This window comes from Sciurus vulgaris, assembly GCF_902686455.1.
Source record: "Sciurus vulgaris genome assembly, chromosome: 8".
NCBI lineage: Eukaryota > Metazoa > Chordata > Mammalia > Rodentia > Sciuridae > Sciurus > Sciurus vulgaris.
Window position 1 is genome coordinate 24,521,027 of NC_136468.1, and position 25,439 is coordinate 24,546,465.

Consider the following 25,439-nt stretch of genomic DNA (forward strand, 5'->3'; position numbering starts at 1 on the left):
TGGAGGAGAGAGGCTATAAGGAGACACTTCATGCCCTGGGCTTCTGCTGGGGAAGATGATCCACTCAGGTATTAGAGCTCAGGTGGGAGAGCCTCCCAAGATGGAGACACCTTCATCCACCTTGGTTTTTAAGTAGGATATCAAAATAACCCCTAAAAAAAGAACTCCAGAGTACAGACTTTCAAACCATCTTTAGTATTTTTCAAATTAATATTTCTTCCAGAACATCATTATGTAGAAAACGCATTAAATGAAATGGAGCTGGGCGGGGGCTGGGGCTGGCAGGAGCCCCCGATCCAGCCTTGACCAGCGCCTAGAGCTCTAGTGCCATGTGGAACCAGGACCACGGACTCTGAGTACAAGCACCTTTTGAGATGCACAGCCACCTTCACAAAGAGTCCTTTGCCCAAGAGGCCAAAGGCTCCTACAGAGATGAACAGTTCCACTTCCTGTTGCCACATTTTTAACTATTTATTGAATGAGGCAGTATAGACAGAATGGAAAACAACACAGAATCCATGCTCTGCTACTGGGATTTTGCTTTTATCTTCTTCTTGGCAATTTTTCAAACTATTAGGAGATTATTTCACCACAAAGGAACACGGACTTTAAAGCCCCTGGACAGCTTCACAATGATGATAAAAAATAATAATTAAAAAAATAACAAATTGTAGAACTAGGACTGTTCATATGTAAATTTCCCTTCCCTCCCTCCCACCCATTACGTACAGAAAAGAACATACAAAGAACATTGGATAGTTTTATATAAAACAAGCAAATACAAGAATCTGAAACTTTTCTCAAAGGCTGAGCAAGACATGAAGAATCTTTTAATGTCGCATTAAAAAAAAAAAAAACATTAAATACACTATCACGCATGGGGGACATGGGAGGAGGAAGGAAGAGTTGTCCCTACACTCAAGGAGCAGGGATTAGGCCTGTCGAAAAGTCAGGTAAATTTAGCCACAGGAGACTCAGGGCTTGCAGCTAGGGAAGCACAGAATTTAACTTACAAATATCACCCAGGCCAATCGACACCTGTGAGCAGGGAAGCCACGCAGGGCCTGGGCCACTAGGACACACCAGGAAAATGGGTCTCACAAAGCCATCCTGAAGCGGGGCCGGATCCAGGTGTGAGGCCCTCTCTCTTCTGACAGGTCCCATTGTCATCCTTCCGGAGCCAGGTGTCCCTTTTCATTGCAGAATCTCCTCTGTTAAGCTCTAGCTACGGACAGCTGGAGGAAAGGAAATGGCTCCCACTGGTGGACCTTGGTCTATGAAGACTTTCTCTCTTCTTCCTTTCCCCTCCAACTCCTCCACCTCTTCCCATTCTCTCCCCCACCATGCACGCGCACACTCACAAGCAGGCTTAGCACGCACACTCCTCAGACCCTTAATACTTCTGTTACCTTCAGTTCACAAACATGACCAATTCAGGACTGACCTTAAGACCAAAGCAACTCTTTAATGGTCATAAGATCAAGAAGGATTCCTGGGATGTGGAGGAGATGGGAAGCTGAGGAAAACCCTTATGTCCCTGGTGGGAACTTCAGGACATTCACCGGGCTGTGGCAAGGTCAGCACCTGGGCCAGCCCGAGGAGTGTCTCAGCTGGCAGACCATGAGATCCCTGGATCTTGCAAGCACTTTCTGGATCCTACTGCATCCTGGAACCTCCTTCCTCAGGTGAGTCCAGCAGGGAGAGTTCTCGGTGGCCACTGGGAGGCAGCTTTGGTGAAGGGCATGGTCACCTCTGCCTGAGTTTGTCAGTAGCTCAACGCATAACCCTGGTATGAACAAAAACCAGGTGACTGTGTCTGGCCACGTACCCTACCACCCACTAAACTGGGTGGATAATTGTTTCCACAGCTCACCTTGATTTCATACAGATAATTCCATGCGGTTTCATACATATATATACATATATATATGTATGTATATATAGACTTTATATATATATATATGTAAATGTGTATGTCCATATGTACACATATACATATATTCACACTCACACATACACACACATAAGTATACACACGTTTCCGCAGAAAGAAGTCCTGCCACAATTTGGCTTTTTTGGGACAGTGAAATTGACAATGCAGTTTCTTACTCCACCAATCCCAGAAAATCAAGAGTGGTGCTTTAAAAAAACGCAATTCCAAAATCTGCTGCCTTTCTTCCTTTTAAAAAAAAAGGTTAACAAAACTTTTCTTCCAAAGTCGAGAGACTTAATTCCATTTGATTGCACCTCTGCAAACGTGTAAAAAATTTTGAAGTAGACTAGAAAACGATGCCATGATACGGCTGCATGTCACTGTTCCAATGTCACCACCTCCACAGCCTGGCCATCCATGGTGACTGTGCTGTCCGATATCCTGGTGGTCACAGGGGCCATCGCCACCTGCACCGGCCCGTTGCCCTGGGCGAGGCTGGTTACCACAGTCTGGTACATGCTCACAGGGATCTGGACCAGGCCTGGAGAGACAAAGGCAAAACCGTTGGTGGGGCTCATGCTCAGGTTCCCAGATGCTGGCTGGCTGGATGGGCAACTGGCCTAGTCCTTCAGGGTGTCACTGTCTGCTGGCTTCAGGAAATCACTCATTTTCCAGGCATGGATAATCTCTTTCCTCATTTCATTTTAATATATCAAAACAGACTCTCAGGAAAGAAAAGTCTGGAGAAATTGTGGAAACATGCCTCAGAGCGGGGCCTCCACGACTTGCCAGGAGAACTGTGCCTGCTCTGTCTTTAGGCAGTACAGGGCCATCAGGGGTACATCCTCCCCGACTGTCAGCCCCTGCTCCCCCACTGCCTTCTTCCTCTGCCAACAGGCCACCATTACTCTAAGCTGATGTTCTGCTATACTGCCTGCCTAATCCAACCCGCTTTCTGCCTGATCTCAAGTTTCTATGACCTTGATAAGAGGAAAACCAAAAAAACAAACTTTTCCCTCTCCTACTATGTCATCTGGCCTCTGTCCCATCTATGTCCTGCCCTTCAGAGTCAAGCTTATATATATATGAACAAACAAACAAACAAACAAACAAGCACTGCTTGATTTCATTTACTTGTCTATCTGTCTGTTTGGTGGCACTGGGGATGGACATAGGGCCTTATGCACGCTGGGCAAGCACTCTACCACTGAGCTACATCCCCAGCCTCCGTTGCCAATTTTTAAATTTCACACACCAATAAAATTTTTAAGCACATTGTGGTCAACTCAACCAAAACCCGAACAAAAACCAAAACCTCAACTATCACCCTATTACTTAGAGCTGAAAGGACAGTTTATAAAGAAAGAAAACAGTGCCCAGGTGTGGTGATGAATGCATTAACTCCAGTGACTCAGGAGGCTGAGGTGGGAGGATCACAAGTTCGAGGCCAGCCTCAGCAACTTATTAGCAATTCAGAGAACCTGTCTCAAAATTAAAAAAAAAAAAAAAAAAAAAAAGGGTGGGGAGGGTTGGGGATGTAGGTCAGTGGTAAAGTACCCCTGAGTTCAATTCCTACTACGAAAAAAAAAAGGAAGCACCATGCAATGTAAGAGAAGGCAGTCCATTTCCAGTTAACTAAGGCTGATAAGGCCGAGTACGTGCACAGGCAGACCTTCCTTTCTTCTGAAACTAGAATCACAGTAAATGAGGTAAGCATGTAAGAGGAATATTAACACAGTTTTCAAGATGCAGAGCGTATGTGAAGTGGCTCTAGTTTCTTCTGGAAGTGGAAGCTGCACCCTCATGGGGTTGGGGTGGGGGCTCAGGACCTGGAGGCAGGCTCCTGCAGAAAGAGTGGAGTAGGCTGAAAACAGGAATTGGTGCAAAGTTGTATCTGACTGGACCAGTAAAATACCCCCAACACTAATGCTCAGGCCTTTGTCACAGACACCTGAGGTTCAACCACTGAATTGAGGAACTAACCTGGGAGGACCCAAGAAAAGACCTATATTTGGTGGGTAGGGTGAGGCCTGCTGTCCTATATTATTAGTAGGTTACTTCACTCTACCCCTGTAAACCATGACAGATGGCATTTCAGTGTGTCACTATTAAGTGACATGGAAGTATACAGGAGTAGCAGAGACAATGTGGGGAGCAGGAGAAAGCAAAATGTGCCCCCAAACTACTATCCTCAGAGATAAGAGATTTGTATCATAAAAAAATAGGATGCTAGAGGTTGAGGGTATAGCTCAGTGGTAGAGCACTTGCCTACACATGCAAAGCCCTGGGATCAATCCCAGCACTGTGAACAAAGAAAAAAAAGGATGCTATAAAAAATGATAGGAGAATTTGTGTGTGTGTGTGTGTGTGTGGTGCTGGGATTGAATCCAGGCCTTGTGCATGTGAGGCAAGCACTCTACCAACTGAGCCAGCCCAGGAGAAAATTTTTGAAATAAAAAATTCAACAGACCTTCAAAAGAAGATTAAAAAAATAAATCAAGGAAATCTTACAAAGAGTAGAAAAGATTATAAGATGGAAAATAGGAGAGAAAACATGAGACTTAAGAGATCAAGCTTCTAAGAAAACAGAAAAAATAGAAGGTAGGAAATTACTAGACACATAAGGAAACTTCTAGAACTGAAAAAACAGGCATTCACATTGAAAAGGCCCACTTGATGCCCAACACGATAAAAAAAAAAAAAAAAAAAGGTTCAAACACTAAGACACACCAGGGATATAGTAAAGCTCCTGACAGATTCTAGAAAGGCGAGGGGAAAGTCATATGTGAAGAACTGTGAATGGGAACATGGTGGACTTCTCAAGCAATGTCTCCAAGTGTCAGAAAGAAAATGCTTTCAGCCTAGAATTTCACATCCAGCACATGAAACAATACCTGTATCAGTTAAGCATGGGGGCTGATACATAAAGACTGGCAAACCCGGTCTTCCATGCACTTTCTCTGGAAGCTCAAGGATGTGCTCCATGAAAGTGAGAGAACTCAGAGGCAGCCACCATGGGACGCAGGAGTCCATAGCAGAATGGGGAGGGGAGGGAGGAATGGATGCAGCAGCCTAGGGAGCATAGAGTGCTCTGGGGGATAGAGGAGACCGAGTGACCCTGGAAAGAACACCCAGGGATCTTCCACAGCAGAGCTGGATACAACTGGTGATAACTGGTTAGAGAGGAAAACCCTCCTCCATACCTTGCCCAAACAAGTATTAACTTGAAAATAAAAGTTATACAAAAAGGGAAATGTAATCATCTTGGTAATGAACTATTTTTATGTTCATTATAATGAACATATAATATAGATAATACGGATGTCAAGTCATCCCCAGATTGTGAAAATGTCTCACCTAAAAAAATTATAAGACTATTATTTAGAGTAGAAAGATACACACCAGGAAAAAAGAACATAAAATGTTATCTCTGGCCTACATTTTTTAAAAAATAAAAGTCTTTTAGTCCTTTTTTTGAGGGAGTGTGCCAATCTAAAATAGTTTCAAGATGATGCATCTTCCATTTACAATATAGTGCTAATAAGGTGTGATGGTATTTCCATTCCCTGCGTACATGTTCCATGTTTGATTACCGAGAATGCCCAGGAATTTACTATACAGTAGCCAGCAACTTGACTTTAAATCTGCCACAGAATTTGTTACAAATTTGAGTTCTTTAGTGTTTTGCTGTGTGGAACCCATGCTACACCTGTACTCAGGTGGCATAATCACTTTTTAATAGTGGATCAGGGGAGCAATTGCTGGATAGAGGTACTCCATCCACTACCAGGGACTCTATTTCTAGTGTTTTTGACATTTAAACCACATGCTACTTTGATGAAAATGTTTTTCTTAGTTCTGGGGATTGAACCCAGGGGTACTTTACTGCTCAGTCACATCCTCAGGCCTTTAAAAGATATTTTATTTGGGCTGGGGAGATAGCTCAGTTGGTAGAGTGCTTGCCTTGCAGGCACAAGGCCCTGAGTTCGATCCCCAGTACTGAAAAAAAAAAAAAAAAAAAAAGAGATTTTATTTAGAGACAGGGTCTTGCTAAGTTGCTGAGACTGGCCTTGAACTTGTAATCCTCCTGCCTCCAGCCTCCAAGCCACTGGGATTACATGTGCGTGCCACTGTACCTGGCATCTTTAAATTTTATTTTGAAACAAGTCTTTCTTGCTAAGTTACCTAGGCTGGCCTAAACCTTGCAATCCTCCTGCTTCAGCCTCCAGAGTGGCTGGGATTATAGGTTTGCACGACTGCACCCAACTAAAAATGAGTTTTAAAAAGGGATATTAGAATATATTGTAAAAAAATATTATTTTACAATGTTAAATTGTGTGTGACTTTTCTAGGAGTAAGTTTTGCCAGTTTAGGAGGAAATATTTGATGATGCAATACTAAACAGGACTTGATGTTTTATTTTGATGACAGTCATCTGTAGAAACCCTGCTTATGCTGGCGTGTGTTAATAGAGAAATGAAGGTATGGATAGTAGCTTCCGAGAGGTTGGCACAGAGTGGAGAAGGACGGCATGGCTGTTCACAGATTGAGAGGGTGGAAGCCCAAAAGGCAGGCATTGGCTGCAGAAGCCTGACCAGTTCAATTTCTTTCATCTAAACCCTTGCAGATGGCTCCCAGATTGGTCTCTGACCAATCCCCCTTTGAGTTTACCCTTCTCAGCCAAATTCTCTTCCAACTACACATCACTCCCCCAGTCTCAACCTTTTGAGCTCTGTGATGTTAATGAAATTTCCAAAGTTTAAAATATTCTGTTCAAATGCTTTGGCATACTGTTTAAGGCTGCTCATGACTTGCCTTGGTCTTCCTGTTGTTTGAAAGTCTCACTATGTTGCCCAGGCTGGTTTTGAACTTCTGAGCTCAAGTGATCCTTCCGCCTCCAGCCTCCCAAGTGCTGGGGCTACAGGTATGCTGGGACAAGAGCCTTGGCCTATCCTACTGTCTCTGCTGTTCACTTCCCTACCGTTTCACAGGTATCCTGTGAGACACTCAGGGCATTTCCCAGCCCTGGGACTATTCTCAGTCCCTCTGTGTTAGCCATGTCCTTTCTCTGGGTCTTGGCTCAAGTTGTTCACTATATGGAATTCTCTTACCCCTAATTCCTTCCCCTTTATTTACTATTTTTGCGGTACTAGGAATCAAATCCAGGGCCTCATGCATGCTAGGCAAATATCCTACCATTGAGCTACAACCCCAGATTAAAACTCAGTTCGGTTATCCTTCGTCTTGGAAGCCAGCCCCACCACAGCCTGTCAATACGCCTAATGGACACCTTAGTAAGCACCAGGATGGTAAGGTGGACAGTCTGGCTTGGGCCACTGACTGCATGTACATGGGCCTTCCCACCTGGCAGGGGTCCAGTCAAGCCCAGGCCTGGCTCTGGTTTATTCCACATTCCCCACAGTATGAAGTACAAAGTGTGCCCCAAGTTGGCCACAAGATAGCCTTGAGGGCCACAGACAAAGGAAGCCCATTGCTGGCCTCAACCAACGGGCGGCTAGGCCCCAGTCCCTAATCACATGGGCCTAAGTATATGTGAGGACCACATGGCTCCTCGGTCCCCCACCTCATCCCAGTGTATCTTTACCATCATCATTTTTAAACCCTCCTCTGATCAAAACAGGCAGTCAATGAAATAACCCCAAATACCCAGCGGCAAATCCAGGACACCTGTGTCATTCCCCAAAGAACTCAAATGCTGGCAAACAGCAACCAAAAAAGAGAAGCAAACATGTCTCCTGTCATTGTTCTTGCCACTGGGCTCGATTCAGTTCCGAAAGCTCCTAACTTGATGCAGTGAGCAGGGAGATCTTTTCTATGAGCAACCATCTGTGTTAGAGCTGAGATGGTTTGAAATGTAAAGCACTGTTGAAGTTAAAGCTCCTTCACCCTGGCTTTGGATGTGTGTGTGGATATAGGTTCATGCTGTTGTTAAGACAGTTTTTAGTGTCATGAAAGATTTGCTTCAGAAAAGATGTTTCAAAAGGTTCAAGAGCAAAAATAGATATCGGCCGGCACTGCTGTAACTAGAATGGTCTTCCACACACAACACACTGATTCTGTTGCTACCCTTTACAATTCTTTAGTGGTTTCTAACGACCCACAGGTTCTAAGTCCAAACCCTTTGTCGGGCTGCATTCAACTCTTCATGTTCGCTCCTCCTGCTCAGTTAGGCCCGGTGATCCACGAATCCCCACCTGCTTCACACACCAACCAGCTGAATGAGCTGAAGTCCTCCAAACACTGGCCTCCAGGTTTGTGTTCACCATGGCTTCTGCCTGGAGCGACTGTCCCTGGCTTGTTCTTGAGAGGGCTCCTACTCTTCCTCCAGTAGGTCAGCTCTAGTCTCTGCCTTCCTCTGGCCTGTGTCCTCTTCTCCTGTGGCCCCGTGGCACTTGGTACAGACCTCCATGGAGGCAATGGTCACGTTATCACTGTTTGCATTTCTTGTTGCCAAGCAGACTAAATTCCTTAAGGAAGGGATTGATCTCTGAGTCCCTAACAGTTAGCAGATGCTCAATAAATGTCCCCTACGCTCATGAATGAAACCTGCCTTCTACAATTTAATATGTTCCCTTCTAGGGACTGGGTAATTAGGGTAGGAGCGTTTTAAGGGGATGAGGTTGTGTTACAATAAGAGACCCCAACTCAGAAAAAAAATGTAAAACACAAGTGGAAAAAATACTATGTTCATGACTCATTCACATAAAATCATTTCTCATAGATTCCATTTTCTGTATTCCATACATCAGGGAGGGGAAAATCTGGCCTCCGTGACTGAGTGATAATATGACTCCCACACAGAACTATCTCGGGGCGAAAACCTGATGACAGCATTACACATCCTAAGAAGCGTTTCGAGCATTTTCAGAAATTCCGTACACAGGGGTCACTGCACAGCCTGGAATGCCTTGAAGTGCCATTCCACCGTGCTCCACGGGCAGTTTCAGTTCCCCTCCACCTTAAACAACACACCACCATCCCGCTGCGGGGACGCTAAGATCTCTCTCCCTCTCACACAGAGGCATTTTGACATGGGATTAGATTAAATCGCCTCAGTGTCTCTGACCTAGCAGCCTTTATGGCCACGGCAAGGGAAAGGGGGTGGGACTGGAGGCTTTGAAACCCAGTATGCACTAAGTCGGGTGGCTGCCCTTGGAAGAGAGATGATTAAATGCTGAGGTACAGTAATCAGGCTGGGATTGTCCCTGCATCTGCTCAGCCTGTCCCTGATTAGCCCTAATCTAGAGGCGCATGTTAATCCAAGCTTGTATTCTGGGTCATTTCAATTGATAATGCAACAGGAAGCTCTTCACGTTCCACTTTTAAGAGCTTGGAGTTATCCTTTTTCCTTTCTGGGGAGACCTCGTACAATTCTAGAAATGACTCCTTTAGCATGTGTGTCGTACTTCTCAAGGCCCCCTCACACAGCTGCTTATTTCCTGACTTCTGCTAGGACCCTGGAGCAGGTTGGATGTCCTTCCCTTTTACAAATCAGAAGCAAGCTCCTTTGGCAGAACCCTGGTTCATCATGAAGATTTATAATGTCCTTAAGATTATTTTTTTGGTACTGGGAATTGAACTCAGGGGCACTTGGCCACTGAGCCACATCCCACTCCCTAATTTGTATTTTATTTAGAGACAGGTCTCACTGAGTTACTTAATGCCTCGCTTTTGCTGAGGCTGGCTTTGAACTTGAGATCCTCCTGTCTCAGCCTCCCAAGACACTGGGATTAAAGGTGAGCACCACTGTATCCAGCAAGACTTAGCACCCTAATACTTACTTACTTACTTTTTCTTCTTCTTCTTCTTCTTTTTTTTTTTTTTTGGTGCTGGGAATTGAACTCAGGGCCTCACGCATGTTAGGCAAATGTTATACCACTGAGCTACATCAATAGCCCCAGCACCCCAGTATTTCAAAGCCACACGGAACCTTAGCATTCCTTCAGTTTAAAGTAAATCCATCCTTTTTTTTTTTTTTTTTTTTAATTCAAAAAGTAAACATATAAGGTTTGTTTTTGTTTTGTTTTGTTTTGTTTTTTAAATTAGCTGGGCTGGGTGTGGTGGTGCATGCCTATATTCCCAGTGACTTGGGAGGCTGAGACCAGAGGATCATAATTTCAAGACCAGCCTTGGCAACTTAGCAAGGCCCAAAGCAACTTAGTGAGACTCTGTTTCGAAATAAAAAATAAAAGAGCTTGGGATATAGTTCAGTGGAAAAGTCCCTCTGCATTCAATCTCCAGTACCAAAAATAAAACAAACAAATAAAAGTAGCTGGGTGCAGTGGCATATGCCTATAGTCTCAGCTACTTGGGAGGCTGAGGCAGGGTCACCTGAGCCCAGGAATTAGAAGCCAGTTCAGGAGATATAACAAGTCTCTTTCTCAAACGACAATAACAAAAACTAAATTTATGGTAAATCTAGGTGTCCAGCCTTTGGATCTGGGAGCCTCTCTATGCCCCAGAGTGCCCCTGACATCTAACACTCAGGCCAGTGGGCCCAGAAGGGAGAGAACCATTGTCTTTGGGCTCATGGCTGCCTCTCCTCTCAGGCTTCATGGTGGGGCATGTGGAATTGGCCAAAATGGAAAAAGTGGTGAAAGATGACTTAGAAACTTCAGGTCCCAGTACAAGAATTTTCTTGTCAAATAGCAGCCATTCCAAACTCTCTGGAAGAACTTCTGGTTCCAGAACCATGTTTCCCTGCAAAGGACAATGAGACCTGACCCTTATTGATTTTTTTTTAAAAACCTGTTGGGTGTCATTCTTGAGCCCAAATGGTGAAAGACACTCCTCCCAGTCCTCCCTTATCTCCTTACCTCAGTAAATGGCAATTATATCCTTCCTGTTGCTTGAGAAACTCAGAAGTCATCCTCAACTTCACATTCAAAACAGCAGTAAATCCTTCATTTCTCCCTTCAAATGTTAAGCTCAGAATTCAACACATGTGCTGCTGCCTCCCTGGACAGGCACTATCACCTGGATTGCAATTTTGCTTCCTTTTGTGATTGCCCTGGTTCAGCCCCTATGCAGGGATCTTCCAAAACTTCCGTACAAAGTGGTAGATATTGGATTGTGGGTGTGTGTGTGTGTGTGTGTGTGTGTGTGTGTGTGTGTGTGTCATTATCTGGAAATTCAGATTCCCAGGCCAGACCAGCTCTGGACACAGCTCCCACACTGTGTGTGTAACACCTTTCCTCCTTTCAAGTCCAGTGCATTTCAGGGGAGGACCTACAGGCAGACTGATAGCAAGACAGGTTTCTGCTTGGTCTGCTGGCTCTTCTCATGAAGGTGATCATTCCTTATGAGGTGCTGGTCAGTTTCCTTAAAGTTTAAAACCTGTCAGGAAAATCTATTTTTGGGGGGTGGCCAGGAGGGACTGGGGGATTGAACCCAGGGCCTCACAGAAACTAGGCAAAGTGATCTATCACTGAGCTACATCACCAGCCTTTTCAAGACCCAGGACAATCTATCTCTAACAGTGGGACTTAAGACTTAGAGCATTTTAAGTGACAAGGAATTTATTTTTGGACATGGGTAATCTTTGGATTTCTCTAGTCATATTACATGGGCCTGGTCTTGTCTTCTAAGATAAGTGATCATTTGCTCACCTTAAGGGGCTTGGGCCTTGTGTTCTGCAAAACAGGGTTGGGAGGTTTTACTGTGGTCTAGGATGGTGGCACCAGGGGAGTATTGTGGTACACCATAGATGCCAATGTGCATCACTGTAAAGGTTAGGGTCACAGCCTTGCACACTCTGTGAATTTATCATTCATGAGCTAATCTACTCTGTTTCTGACCTCTCCTGAGATGATGAGAGTTTCATCACCTGCCTGCTGTGTAATGGAATCTGTGTGTGTGTGAGGTGTTATTTGGGGGAACTTATTTTCCCAATACTAATCCTTTTAGTATTCTGATTTGATTAAGAAACCTACAAATAACAATTGGTTTAATCTTGAAACATGGTTTAGTTGAGCAAATTAACGTAAGTCCTTCCCACAAATATCCTCCATTTCTCTTCATTACAATCATTATTTGTCCCCTCAATGTACCCTGAATACCACTTGTACTTGGGCAGTACCTAGCACCTCAGTCTAGAATTCTCCCCTGCCAAAATAAGTCCTACTTTTGTGACAGTTTCCACATCTTTCCATGGCCCTGCCAGGTCTTCTCCTTCCTGTGATTTTACTGCTTCTACCATTCACTGGCACCAGCTCTGTACTGATTGGCTTCCAAGTAGTTACTGCTTTTCTCTTTAACTCTGCTTACTTAAGCTGCCAGTAGGCCTATGTTGTTAAATACTGAGCAATTCTGGCATTGTTTAGGTCCTGATATAACATACAACAAGTGATCACAGTCTTCACAATTTTCAGTAACTGGACTACATTCCCTCTGGCCTGGCCCTCCACAAACTGAAGAGCCTTGAAGCCTTTCAGTCTGTTTCAGAATGTGACTTCTCCATAAGAACTTTTCTATTTTTTGTAGTATTGGGAATCAAACCCAGGGCTTCACACATACATGTTAGGCAAGCACTCTATAACTAAGCTATACCCCTTGCCTTTTAAAAAATGTTTGTTTTTGAGACAGTCTCACTAAATTGTGAAGGCTGGCCTTGAACTTGTGATCCTCCTATCTCAGCATCCCAAGCAGTTGGGATCATATCAGTGTGCCACTGTGCCTGGCTCCATGACATTTCTTAAGGTGCTGTAGTCAAATTTTGTATGGAAGTTCTTTTTGTGGTAGGGTAAAATAGACTATTTTATTTCCATCAAAGGCTTCCCAGTCAGAAAGACCTACATGTGAGTCTTGATTTTGCCATTTAATGCCAGGTGAGCCTCTGTTTTCTGATGTGTAAAATAGTAATTACAAATCTCACGGGGCTGTTGAACCAGATTTGCCAACACAGGTAAAGTCTGGTACAGTGCCTGGAACACAGTAGGTCTACAGTAAGTATCAGCTGCTTTTCAAAGATGACTTTGAATGAGAGGTGTGAGGAAGTCTAGCTGAGGTTGTGGATGTTCTCTCAGGAGCCAGAAGAGAAGCAGAGGCAGCACACATCTCGCAGCAGGGATTTGCAGAGGAATCACATCATTCATCAAAGAGGCCTTCGTAGATGTAAAGATTAGAGATAAAACCAAGGAATCGGGCAGATCGACCAGCAGGCAGCTTCTCCTCTGAAATGAAGCCAGTGGTCACAACTGACACTGGAACTGCATCATGATGGAGACGAAGTAGTTGCTAATCAGTGCACTGGGAAATGAGCAATCCAGGCTAAAGCACTCACCAATATTAAGAATGTTAAAAATATAATCAGGGGGTTGGGAGTATAGCTCAGTGGTAGAGTGCTTGTCTCTCTCTCTCTCTCTCTCTCTCTCACACACACACAATACCAGGGGCAATACGATACAACGTCATCACAGTGACAAATTCCTAAACTCCAGAAACTAACAGCACAGGTGTAAGCCAAATGGTACAGGCTGCAGGTCTGGTGGCTCCCCACGCCACGGCACACCCTCCTCCCATCCTATGACAAGACAGGGTAGGACAGACAGCCCATGGAAGAATGGACCTTTCATTTGTTCTTCCACGCTGGGGAACCTCTGGGAATTGTTTGCTGTTAACTGAATCTTTCAGTCAGAAGGACTTCCATGTTGGTCATGGAAATATTTTTACTTGCAAGAAAACTATTGATGGTTGTGAGACACAAAAAGAAAGCTAAACAAATAATATACACAACTGTTGGTGGAACAGAAATAATTCTTAAAACCCAAAGGAAAATTTATGGTACAATGCCTCCTGTAGTTTATTGAGATGAAAGCTAACTATGTACATTAGAAAAACTGATTTAAATGGGGAACTAGAGGATGATGATTGGAAAGGATAAGAATAAACAAGCAAGAAATGATACCAACAACTATATTAAGTAACTTCTAAAGTTTTTAAGAGCCATCAAGGATAGTTACAAGTGTTTTCCAGGGGTGACAGGCAAGAGGGAAGTCCTTTGAAAACCTTTCATTTGCAGGCTTGGGAAATATTTACATCAGTGGCTGATCTCTAAGGAAAACCACTGGAATGGTGATATTGGTACAAAATGGAAGAAGAGAGAAGGAAAACAGGTACAGAAACTAGTCCAGGAGGCAGGTAGCAGACAAGCCAAGAGTAACGAATGAATCCAGGATTAAAAGGAAAGAAGACAAATGTTAAGGCAAGAACAGGAAGGAAAGAAAGAGTGTTAATATCAAACCAGAAGGAGGTTCAGGTAACCCTTATCACAGTAAGAAAAGAGGGAAAAAGAGAGAAAGCATTTCCTCCCTGTGTTTCTGTTATATCAGCTGTTTCTGGGACATTTAATCTTCCTTTTCCGTGCTTTCTAAGTCCAAGGCTTTTGGCTGCATTTGGGGGATTTATGGATTAAAATATGCCTTACATCTGGCAATACTGAATATTCTCATGAAACCAAGAGCAGCCTCACAGGTGCCCTGGCATGCTGGGCACTTCTCAGCACCTGATCTTGATAGATAATTTAGAGACTCACTTAGAAAAACTGTTGGGGGCAGAGTGGGGGAGGTGTTGGTAATATCCATAGTAGTGCCTCTGTCTGCTTGGGACAGCGTCGCCCTGTCCTTTGCCTGGTTTTTGCAGACTACCAGGAAACTCCTCAGCCCCTTCCCCATCCTACAAGTCAAATGTCAAAATTAAATTCATTTTTACTTTAGTGGTAAATGTATCTCAAAACACATTTGTAAGATATCATTTTTTAAAATTTCCTCTTGAAATTACTGGAGGTGCCCAGGAACATTATGAAATCACAGTTTTGTCCTTTAGTATTCAAAACCACTGTGGTTTATTTTCCTGGATGCTGAGTTCTCAGTGTGGGGGTTGAATGAGCTAACTCCTAGGCCAACTGACCTGACCAGGAAGGCTTTAAACTGAAAATGGTGGGAAAAGCATTCCATTAAAGCCTGTGGAATATGCAGGTGCTCAGGACATCTGATCTGACTGTACAGAGAAGGGCAGGGTGTGCCCAGTAAATTCAGCAAGCAATCACTGGGAGGATAGGTAAGATCAGCATCTGAGGCCTCCAAAGCCCATGTACAGTGATTGTATGTGGGCAATTCTTAGCGTGAACCAGGACTTTCAAACAGATGTGGGGGGACTTCAGAAGAAAGTCTTCACACTATATAAGGGTTTGTAACAGGTACAAAAATGAATAGTAGGCCCACACAAGAGTTACCCAGAAGTTAGGGATGGAGATTTATTTTTCTGTTATTATTTTCAAACTTTTTATTATGAAAAATTTCAAATAGGCATGAGCAAGAATGATACAACGAACTCGCCTGTGCCCATCACACAGCCCTGCCTCTTCTATCTGACCAGGGACCGACAAAGCAAGGAAGCTTCCAATGATGTGCTCTTGGTTTTCAATACCTTCACTTGGCATAATCTGCAAAGCATTATTTAAGAAAACAGGAAAACCCCCGAATGTGAAACTTTCTAAGAGCATACCTAGGGCAGAATTACATTAAAGGCAACACCTGAGGACAGATAGCAAAGTGGAAACACAGGGATAGTTATGGGGTTTGAGAGTCACACGGAAGGAGCCTATCCCAGTACGCTGCTGCTTCCTCTTCTTTTTTCAAACCAGTCACGTTTCATTGGGTGTTGATTCTCAGGATATGAAAAGACACGGCAACAATCAAGTTCTCAGAAAGGGACCTGGAGCAAGGCAGTCATGGTTGGGAGTCCAGAGCACCCTGCCACTGGCCCCTCTTTAGTGGTATCTGAGTCACTGCTCACATTTGTGCTCCTTGTAAGAAAGGCAGTAGTTGAAGAGCATGTAAGCTGCCAACACCATGCTAATTTCAGCGATGCTGTCTTTCTTCATGCTGACGTATCTTTCTGACACGGTAGTAACCTCTTTGAACGGCTCCAACCACGTCTCTAGAGGTGAAATCCCACATCAATGTCCAGCTTGGCAGCTGCCCTAGTTTGACATCCATGAGTTTCTTCTTTGCTATTACGACTGATGCCATCTTGGAATTCAGGTATCCACTGAGCCCAGTAAATTCATCTTGCTCAAGTACTTATTCCCTCTCTCCTATCTGAACTGTACTTGGCATAGCCAAATTGTTACTGGGGACACGTCCTTTATGAAAGAATCCCAGCTAATCAGTGAAAAAGGAATAACATTAGAAATATCCAATTATCAATGGTCACTAAAGCTAGGTGACCGGACGACGGGGACTGCATCGTAGAGGAATTACACCATCCATGTAGGAAGCAGAGCCTGGAATGGCAGCCTTGAAGTTACTCCACCCTCAGCTGCTTCCTCTTTTCCCCAAAGATGAACCCACCTGCGGCCTTCTTGTCAGGATCCACTTGCAACCTCCACAGTCTGCCATAAAGAGGCCTGACAAGAACACAGAACTGTTAAAAAGCACTGGGCAAGTTGGGCTATCAGAACCTGCTGCAGCTCTGCAGCCTCCCACATACCCCATCGCACAGGGCACACGCGTGGCATGTCCGATGCCCACCCGTGGGGTGTTGCACAAATCCTTTGGTAAACATGTCAGCTTGCTGAGTGCTTACAGTGCACATGTTTATAAAAACATACCTCACAGTTAGCTTAGATGAGCTGAAGGTCAGTTCCCCCCGTCTCTCCCTCTAAACTTGTATTTATGATGTGGTTTTCTTGTCGCAGACTTACCTTCCTAATTATGCCTTCCCTAAGCTAATATGAAAACTAATTTGTATTCCCTAAGTACCCAGCAGCTGGGTTGGGGGTGGAGGAAAATGGTCCTGGCTTACACTGGCTTGCTTAGAGAAACTGTCCAAGGATTTAAAATGTGTCACGAGTAATCTGCATGACAGATAATCTGTATGTGACTACTAAGGTTTGACTATATTTACAGTTATAAAACCCACAGGCCACTTAGGTCTTCCTTTTTCTTCTTGTGGTACCTGGGGATTTGTGGTACCGGGTTAGATACCAGGGCATCTACCACTGAATTACATTCCCAGTCCTTTTAATTCTATTTTTAAAATTTGAGACAGGGTCTTGCTACATTGTCCAAGCTGGCCTTGAACTTGCAATCTTCCTGCCTCAACCTCCCAAGAAGCTAGTATTACTGGTATATACCACACTCTTTGACTTCTTAGGGCTCCTATGAGCTTATGTAACATTATGTTTACAAGATTTAAGCTACCGGGAGAAAAAATCCTGTCTAAATTTGAGGTAATATTGTTATTTCATGTGAACTTTCTCCCAGGAGTCAAAGCAATTGTAATGGCTTACTGGAGGCAGACCTAAGGAGGAAGCAAGAATAAAGGCACACTTGGTCCCAAGGGCTGTTGAGAAGGGCAGGTGCTAGCAGCCCAGTACTCTACTCCTAGGAGTGTGTCCACACACCATTTTGTCCACACAGTGAACAACTCATATACGTAGTGTTTACATGTCCTATTGTTAGAGGCTGTTTAATGAGAAAAAAAAAACACTCTGATCCAAAAGCACAGTGATGAGTCATGAAAACTTAAGGAAGAGAAGGCCAGGGAGAAAGTTCAAAGTGGACATTCCTAAAATTAGATTCTTTTCCCATTTGCTATATAATTTAGCATTTCTTTTTGTGAGATGTAGGATAGGGAAAGAATGTGAGGTTTTTTTTTTTGTTTTTTTTTTTTTTTTTTTTTGTGGTGCTAGGGATTGAACTCAGAGCCTGATGCATGTTAGGCAAAATCTGTACCACTGACTTATATCCTAGTTCTTTTTATTATTATTATTTAAATATTTTTGTTTGGAGACAGGAGCTCCCTAAATTGCCAAGTCTGGCCCAGAACTTTTGATTTTTCTGTTTAAGTCTCCCAAGTAGCTGGGATTATAGGTGTTTGTCATTGAACTCAGCTAATGATGAGATTCTTGGATGAAAAACATTTTAAAACATGAAAATAAATAAATAAAAGAACAGTTTAGGTAACATGGCTAAAAGGAGTTGTCCAGAAACATTTAAATTTCTTTTCCTTGCTCCACCAAGACAAATAGAAATTCCAAGGTCTCCTGAAGCACTCAAGATATTTCAAGAGGTTTAGACCAATCTCTAAAACAGCGCTGTCCACTAGAATTCCCTGTAACAATGAACATATCCCATTTGTGTGCCATGGCAGATACACAGCAACTGAAAGATGACTGATGTGACTGAGGAACTAACTTTTAAATTTTATTTCATCTTAATTAACTTAAGTTTAAATAATTAGAATGATGCTCTAAATCTGAGCTTCCAGTGTGCCAGACTCCACATCATAAATGTGCATCAGACACACACACACAGTGTAACACTTTAAGAGTTGCCTTTGTTTAGACAGAAATTCAATCTGAAATTGGATGCTTTGTATTTTTGTATTTCCTGGACTTTCCCTTATTTGTGCCATGGTTCTTTCCTACATTGTTCACTCCCTCAATGCTCTCCAGCCCTTAGGCTCCTATGTGAGAAACTCCACCAGCATTTAAAAACAACTCGGTATAGCTGTACATTATAGTGCTATGAGCAGTAAGGAGATGCTGAACCAGGCGAAGTCAAAAGAATTGCTGGATACCTCTTTAGTGAGCCAATCTGATAGCAATGCCTTTGTAATCTTTCTCAGAGCAGTGTCTCAGTTTCCACATTGAGACTCCTGCAATGATTCTCAGATCTAATTGCTGGCTTTACAACGGCAAAGATATTTTTATCAATTTCACTTAAACCCCACTTAGACTCTGAAAATCTCTAAATTGGGGTCTTACTAATAATGAAGATTTGGTGTAATTATAATGTCATAGGCAATTGTGCTGACAAAGCAAAATATGTCTCCTCGCTGGGCCTTTGCTCTCAGTCTGACCAACAGGAGGAGAAAAGAGGCTTTGTCAGGAGCAGATGTGCAGTGGGAGGCCCCGGGAAAGATCTGTTGAATGAAGCAGGTGCCATTTAGACATTCACTTTACTGACTCCAACCACAACCCCCTTCATTTGATATCCTGCTCCTGGTAGGAGGATGGAGAGAGAGCATCACACAAAGAGGAAGCGTGTTTATCCTGTTCAGATTACTGCTTCTGCCAGAATGCTGTTGCTGGGTTCTGGGAAGTGAATCCCTGTATTTATACAGGTAACCTGAGAGCCAGAGGGCCTCAAACCATCCTGGCTGCGATGTGCAAGCTATTAGAGTTAATAACAGTGCACTGACATTCCTTCAAAATCCTAATGGAAATGAAAATAAAAAGAGGAAAGACCCTCTACTCAAGAACCTTAAAAACTTTATTCTGTAAGAATGTCCTATTATGATATTCTAGTTCCTATGTGAACAGCAACTAATGCCCCTTTTACACACTCAATTAAAATCTACTTTTTCATTCATGTATTGCATAAAAATGACTCCAATTAAACTTGTCCAATTATGGCTCTGGATTCAGTGTACATATATGCACACACACAAAGTTCCTTTAGAGAATAACTGCCTTTGATGACAGGCACTGAGATTCTGTTTTGGTTACAAGGAGCTGGAATCATCCTAGACTTTTATACACTGAGTCTCAGAAAGTTCTGAAGATAGAAGAGGAAGGTGAATGAGATAAAGAAAAATTCAACTTGAACACATGCAGGTGGAGAGGAGACTGTGGTCAGTGGTGTCCAAGTGCCAGATGGCAGAGACTTTCCAGGAAACCCTGCCTTGCAGCCCTGATCCAAATCTTTTGCTCAGAATATCCCTGGCTCAGATTGGTGTCCTGTTCATAGAAGGTTCCCCAAGCTGGAAATACATGATAGTCAGACTATAGAGCAGATGAAGGCATGCCAGGCTGGCCTGACAGCATCTCCTTCTGAGATCCTGAGGAGTCAACTAGAGTCATCCGGCCTTTAATACAGACAGTATCTCAGAGCTACATCTGAAGGCCATGGCCATGGCTCAGATGAATACTCAGAATAGGATTAAGGTCTAGTGGCCTACCATTTCATTGTGAAGGCCCTCTATGCCCCTTTTGTTCTATGGTCTTTAAATCTTTGAGCAGTGGAGCCTAGATTAGCAGTTCCTGGTGTACAATGAGTGTTTGAGACCACACTAGTTTATAAAAACAGAGGGAGAATGACACATCCCCTTGGGACAGGCATACTCTGTAAGGAGAAGATGGGCTAAGCGTACGCTGAAGGACAGGAGACCTCTCACAAGCAGTGCTGCTCCTCTGAAGGTTCACAATGTAGCACCTTTGCGGGAAGAGAAGCAAAGAAGCAAAGAATCCTCCAATTGGAAACCCCTTTAGCTGTGGGCTCATGCCTGCAGAGTGATAGGAAAGGCCTGGTAATTATAGAGAACTAAGTCTCACATGCCTGAGAGATACACTATACTTTTCATCAGAGGATTCCTGAAGTAGAGATTCTTGGTGTGAAATTCATTATTTCCTTCCCACAAACAAAGACTTACTAGCCCAGGTCCTAAGAAATGTTCCCTAGAAATGTGAAGAGTGAACCCTGAGGATTGATTCCCTTTTCACTCAGTGTGAGTTTTTAATAATAATGAAAATGGCAGCAATAACAACAGTAATAACAATAGGGGTGATAGTCAATAGTTATTACATGCTCAGGATGCCCCAGGCACTAAAGAGAGTAGCAACAAATATTCTGTTACCCCCCAAATCAGTGCCACTATTACATTTCCCTGAGTGGGGGAGACTGGGGAGTCAGGAAAACTATCACTTCCTTTAAGACCTATTCTGGAAGGCACTTTGGATTTCAAGTCATTATGAAGGGACTAATGGAAGGAAGACGTTTCAGGAGTGAAAAATGACCACCACTTGTCCCTTCCTCCTTGAGTGCTGTGAAAAGGGTAAGCTCCTTGAGTGTTCTAGAACAGAGAACACCATTATACATCTCTGTGTTCCCATTTCTCAGCAGCAGAAGCAGCAGCTGTGTTTCACTGGGAAATCTGGAATTCAATAGTAATGGCTCCTTTCAGCCTGTGACCCAGCAGACATTAGATATTTGTTTCTTTGGGGGCCACTATAAATCCATTAAAGCACCTAGCTACAGACACCTATAACTATAAAGAGAAACTTGAATTTGTGAGGAATCTGAAGTGGAAATATGCAAGTGGCCTAAGTCATGAATAAAAGAACTAGAGAATGAGTCTAGGTGTCACCACTGCCTCCTGTCTCCGGTTTTCTTGCTCAGGACTCTGCAGGGCATAAAAATAGTCCAGTTCTTCTTGTAACCCTTCTGCTTACTGTTTACTGGCTGCGGATTACTGCAGTCACATGAATAGCTTCCCCCGCCTCCAAAGCAAAGCCATGCTGTCTATGAGCTGAGAAGGTCACCAGGAGACAAGGCTCATGAAGGATTCATGTGGCCCTAGCCCACACTGAAGGAATACAACTTTTCAGAAGGCTACCTGCTGTAGCCATTAGATCAGCACTATCCAAAAGAACTTTCTGCAATGATGGAAATGTTCTGTAGTTGCATAGTCTACTACAGTAGCCACTAGGTACATATACCTATTTACATTTAAATGTGAATAAATCATACCCAGGCATGGTCATGTACACCTATAATCCTAGTCAGTGATTTTGGAGGCTAAGGCAGGGGATTGCAAGTCTGAGGCCAGCTTGGTAAAGTTAGCCAGGCCCTGTATTAAAACAAAAGGGCTAGGGATGTAGCTCAGTGGTAGAACATCCCTGGATTCAGTCTCCAATACCAAAAAAAGAAAAAGTGTGTGTGTATAAATTTAAAAAAAAGTTAGCACCTCAGGTCATATGTGACTGTTTACTCCTTGAAATATGATTAATGTAACTAAATAACTGCCTTTTACATTTTATTTAATTTTAATTTACTTGTATTAAGTTCAAATAGCCACATGTAGCTAGTATGTAGCTAGTACTAGTACCTAACATACTATACAGTGCAGTTCTTTTTTTTTTTTTTTTTTTGGACAGGGTCTTGCTAAGTTGTAGAGGTTGACCTTGAACTTGGAAATTCTCCTGCCTCAGCCTCCCAAGTTGCTGGGATCACAGATGTGTACTACCACACCTGGCTAGATTTTATTTTATTTTAATACCACTGAGCCATATTCCCAGCCCTCTTTGTTTGTTTATTTTTTTGAGACAGGGTCTCCCTAAATTGCTTAGGGTTTCACTAAGTTGCTGAAGCTGGCCTAGAACTTGTGATCTTACTGCCTCAGCCTTCCAAATCACTGGGATTACCAGCGTGCACCATCATACCCGGCTAAATCTTAGGGTTGGATATCACATATTTATTTGCCTCTGCTAACATTTAGCATGACTCTGACTTCTAAATTGAATAAGGGTATAGTTCATAAAATAATCTTGCAAAATAGCCACCATACCAAGTACCAGTTTAGATGAATAACGAATATCATGATTTTCATTTGTTTTCCATCTTCCTAGGTTGGATAGGTTGGCAAGAAGCAGTGAAGGAGAGCGAAGGCAGCTCTATTGGGCAGTGGAAAGAGCACTAGAGATCAGGGTTTGCTTTCCAGTTCCACCATTTATGAGCTGCCTGAGCTGCCAGGCAATTCCACTTTAGCTGCCTCTGCACATGGGGCTGGCAAAGACTTGTCCACCTGCCTTACTGGGGAAGGTAGCACAATGAAGTTCATGCTGTGTCATCTGCAAGAAGATGACAGTGATGGTAGTAACAGCAGGAAAAGAAATGAAGGGACAGAGAAATAAGATGGAGATCCTAAATCGTTATGTTCACAGTGTAGTCATGTAAAATGGAGCAAAATAGAAAGTTATTTTCCTGGTATGGCATCTACCAACACATTTCCCAGAATGGAAATTACTCATTGTAAGAGAAAAGTTAGCTGACTCAAATGGGGTAAACCCTGTCTGCAAGAAAGCCTGTCTGCTTGCAGAGCTGTGAGGACAATAAGCAGCATCACTGTCCCACACTGCTGCACCACACTGCTGAGTTCCCAGGGCAGCGGCCAGCTCCAGGCTCAGCTCAAATTGCAGAACCTGTTCACTCTGCCTCCCTAGCTCCTCCTCCTGAGCCATGGCTTACAGCTCTCCTCTTCTCATTTCTTATAAGAAGTAATCTTTTCAGATCTGTGAGTATTTTCCCTTCCTCTTCCTTTTTAAAAAAGGTCTATGATTCCAAAGGGGAAGTGACTGCATTACAAATGAATCTTCACTTGCTTTTTCCTGCAGATAGGCAATGTCTCAGCTTGACTTGATTGAGACCACCCTAGTGTCTTCATTTTCTTTCAAGTCACCTACCACCAAGGGGGTCAGTGGAAAAGGGGAGTTAAGAGTCCATAGCTACCACATATGCTGCTCTTTGAGGACTTTCAAGAAGGGGAGAGCATATCCTGGGACTCACAGCTCATGCAAAAAACAGATGGTCAGAGGCTGCATGCTTTAAGCTTTGGAGGCACCAAATGTAACACCTTTGGATTAAAGGCACAAACACAGTACCACAGAATGCAACAGCACTTTTAAAGCTGTTATGGACCGAAATGTACTCTTACAATAAAAACTTTATTTAATACATTTATTTAAAGTTTTATTAAAATAGCAAGGCAAAAAGTGATGCAGTGCACATTGGAAATTCAGCACATCAGCACTCTGTTGGTGAACAACATTAATGGATATATTTCCTAAATTAAAACATCTCCACTGACTCTTTTGGAAATGAGTTCATATGCTCATATGTCTTGAGAAGGAGGAGCAGAAAAGATAGAATGAGAGATGTATTTTATAGTTTATCAAGATAAGGGTTGGCATTTTATTTTTTATTGTTAGAGAAAAGCTGGGGCCGAGAACATGTGATACTAATGGATGGTGGTGGTGGTAGCAAGAAAAAAGTAAAACAAAACAAAACAAAACAAAACAAAACAAAAACAGTCTTCCCAAAGGAAGGTGGAATTCAATGTAGTCACTGAGATCTACAGAGAGATAGCACCACTTTAGGAGCAAAAAAGGCCAACTAACTAAAAGAAACTATGTACTGGAGGAGAAACAGCAGTCCTAGACCAAGGACTGTGATAGAACATGAAGCTGGAGCCTTTAATAATGTCACCTTGTATTTCCTTCAGTCAAGGTTGCAGAAAAAGCTTCTGTCCTATTCCCACACTATCTATCTCTGGAGCACAGATCCTTCAGTTGCATAGACAAGCATCTGGATCTGTCTTAAAGATGGAAAAGTGGGGCCTACAACAATACTGTGCACTCTTCACAACTTAACCTACTGCAAAGAATGATGGAGAAATTGACAAGGATAGCCAATGAGAATTTCCTGTTTGTAATGTATCTATGGACCAGGCACTATGCTAAGCCCCTGACAGCAATCATTTTGGTCAATGCTCACCACCACCTTATGGTTAAAGAATTATCATTATCCTAATTTTATAGCCAAGGCTCAAAAAGGCTAATTTGCTTTCCCATTATCAGAGTTTGTTAGGGGTGTGGGATTAAGAGCACCCAGCTCTAACAGACCCTTCCATCTCCTTTGCCCCTCCTATTCTCAACACCTTGCCAGGCATACACAAAGTTAAGAACTTCACCACCTCTTTTTTTCTTCTTTTTGCAGCACAGGGACTGAACCAAGGGCCTGGTACATCAGAGCACATGCTCTGCTGCTGAGCTACATCCCTAGCCCCCTATTAAAAATTTGACAGAGGTTCTTAGCCTTTTTTGTGTGTGTAAAGTGTCTTTGATCACTTAACATGTGATCAAAGTTATGGATCCTACTTTTGAAATCTGTATGTGAAACTATAGAGACACTCTTTTTTTTCCTTTTATAATCTGTATGGTTTATATTTCAATTATAATGCTATCACACTGACTAAGACTGCCACTACAATATTGAACTAGGACAGTGAAAGCAGAAATCATTGTCTTTGCGATCATATGGGGGAAAGCATTTGGTATTTCAACAACTATTTCCTGTAGTCTTAATAGATGCCCTTGATCAGGTTAGGGACATCTCATTCCTAATTTGCTCAGACTTTCTAGCATGAATGAACATTTCGTATTTCATCACATGCTTTTTCTGCATCTATTAAGAAGATCATATAGTTTTTCTTTTTATTGATATTTTATATTACAATGGTTGATTTCTCCAAATGTATCACTTTTTGTTCCCTGGATTAACTTTATTTGGTCATCTTATATTATTCTTTCTATAAAAATTGCTATATTCAAAAAAAAAAAAAAAAGTTATGGATCCTAGAGAAATAAATAGAAATGTATATTCTACTCTCTTATGCATGGACCCAACCCAAAAATCCTGCTCCCTTCTATGAACCTCATGTTTGTCTTGACCCATCTTCTCTGTTACCTCTCTTGCTAAAAAGATAACATTTAAAAAAGGTATTCTATGGCACATGTTTGAGATTAAATTCAACTTGAGAAATATACACATTTAAAAGTTTTAATAAGATCAAAGAAAAACAGAGATGGGAAAAGGTAAAGACATGTTTAGTGTGAAGAAGAGACGGTATGTTTTCTAAAGAA

At 42.7% G+C, this 25,439-nt stretch overlaps 1 protein-coding gene across 1 annotated transcript in view; it reads right to left on the bottom strand.

The window, feature by feature from the left end:
* Positions 1 to 456: 456 nt before the first annotated feature.
* NRF1 (nuclear respiratory factor 1) overlaps positions 457 to 25,439 on the bottom strand; it is a 143,211-nt gene continuing 118,228 nt past the window's right edge. The window contains 3 exon segments of the mRNA XM_079149804.1: positions 457 to 2,474; positions 16,306 to 16,317; positions 16,320 to 16,361. Coding sequence (XP_079005930.1) covers positions 2,311 to 2,474; positions 16,306 to 16,317; positions 16,320 to 16,361 — 218 coding nt within the window. The 3' untranslated portion in view covers positions 457 to 2,310.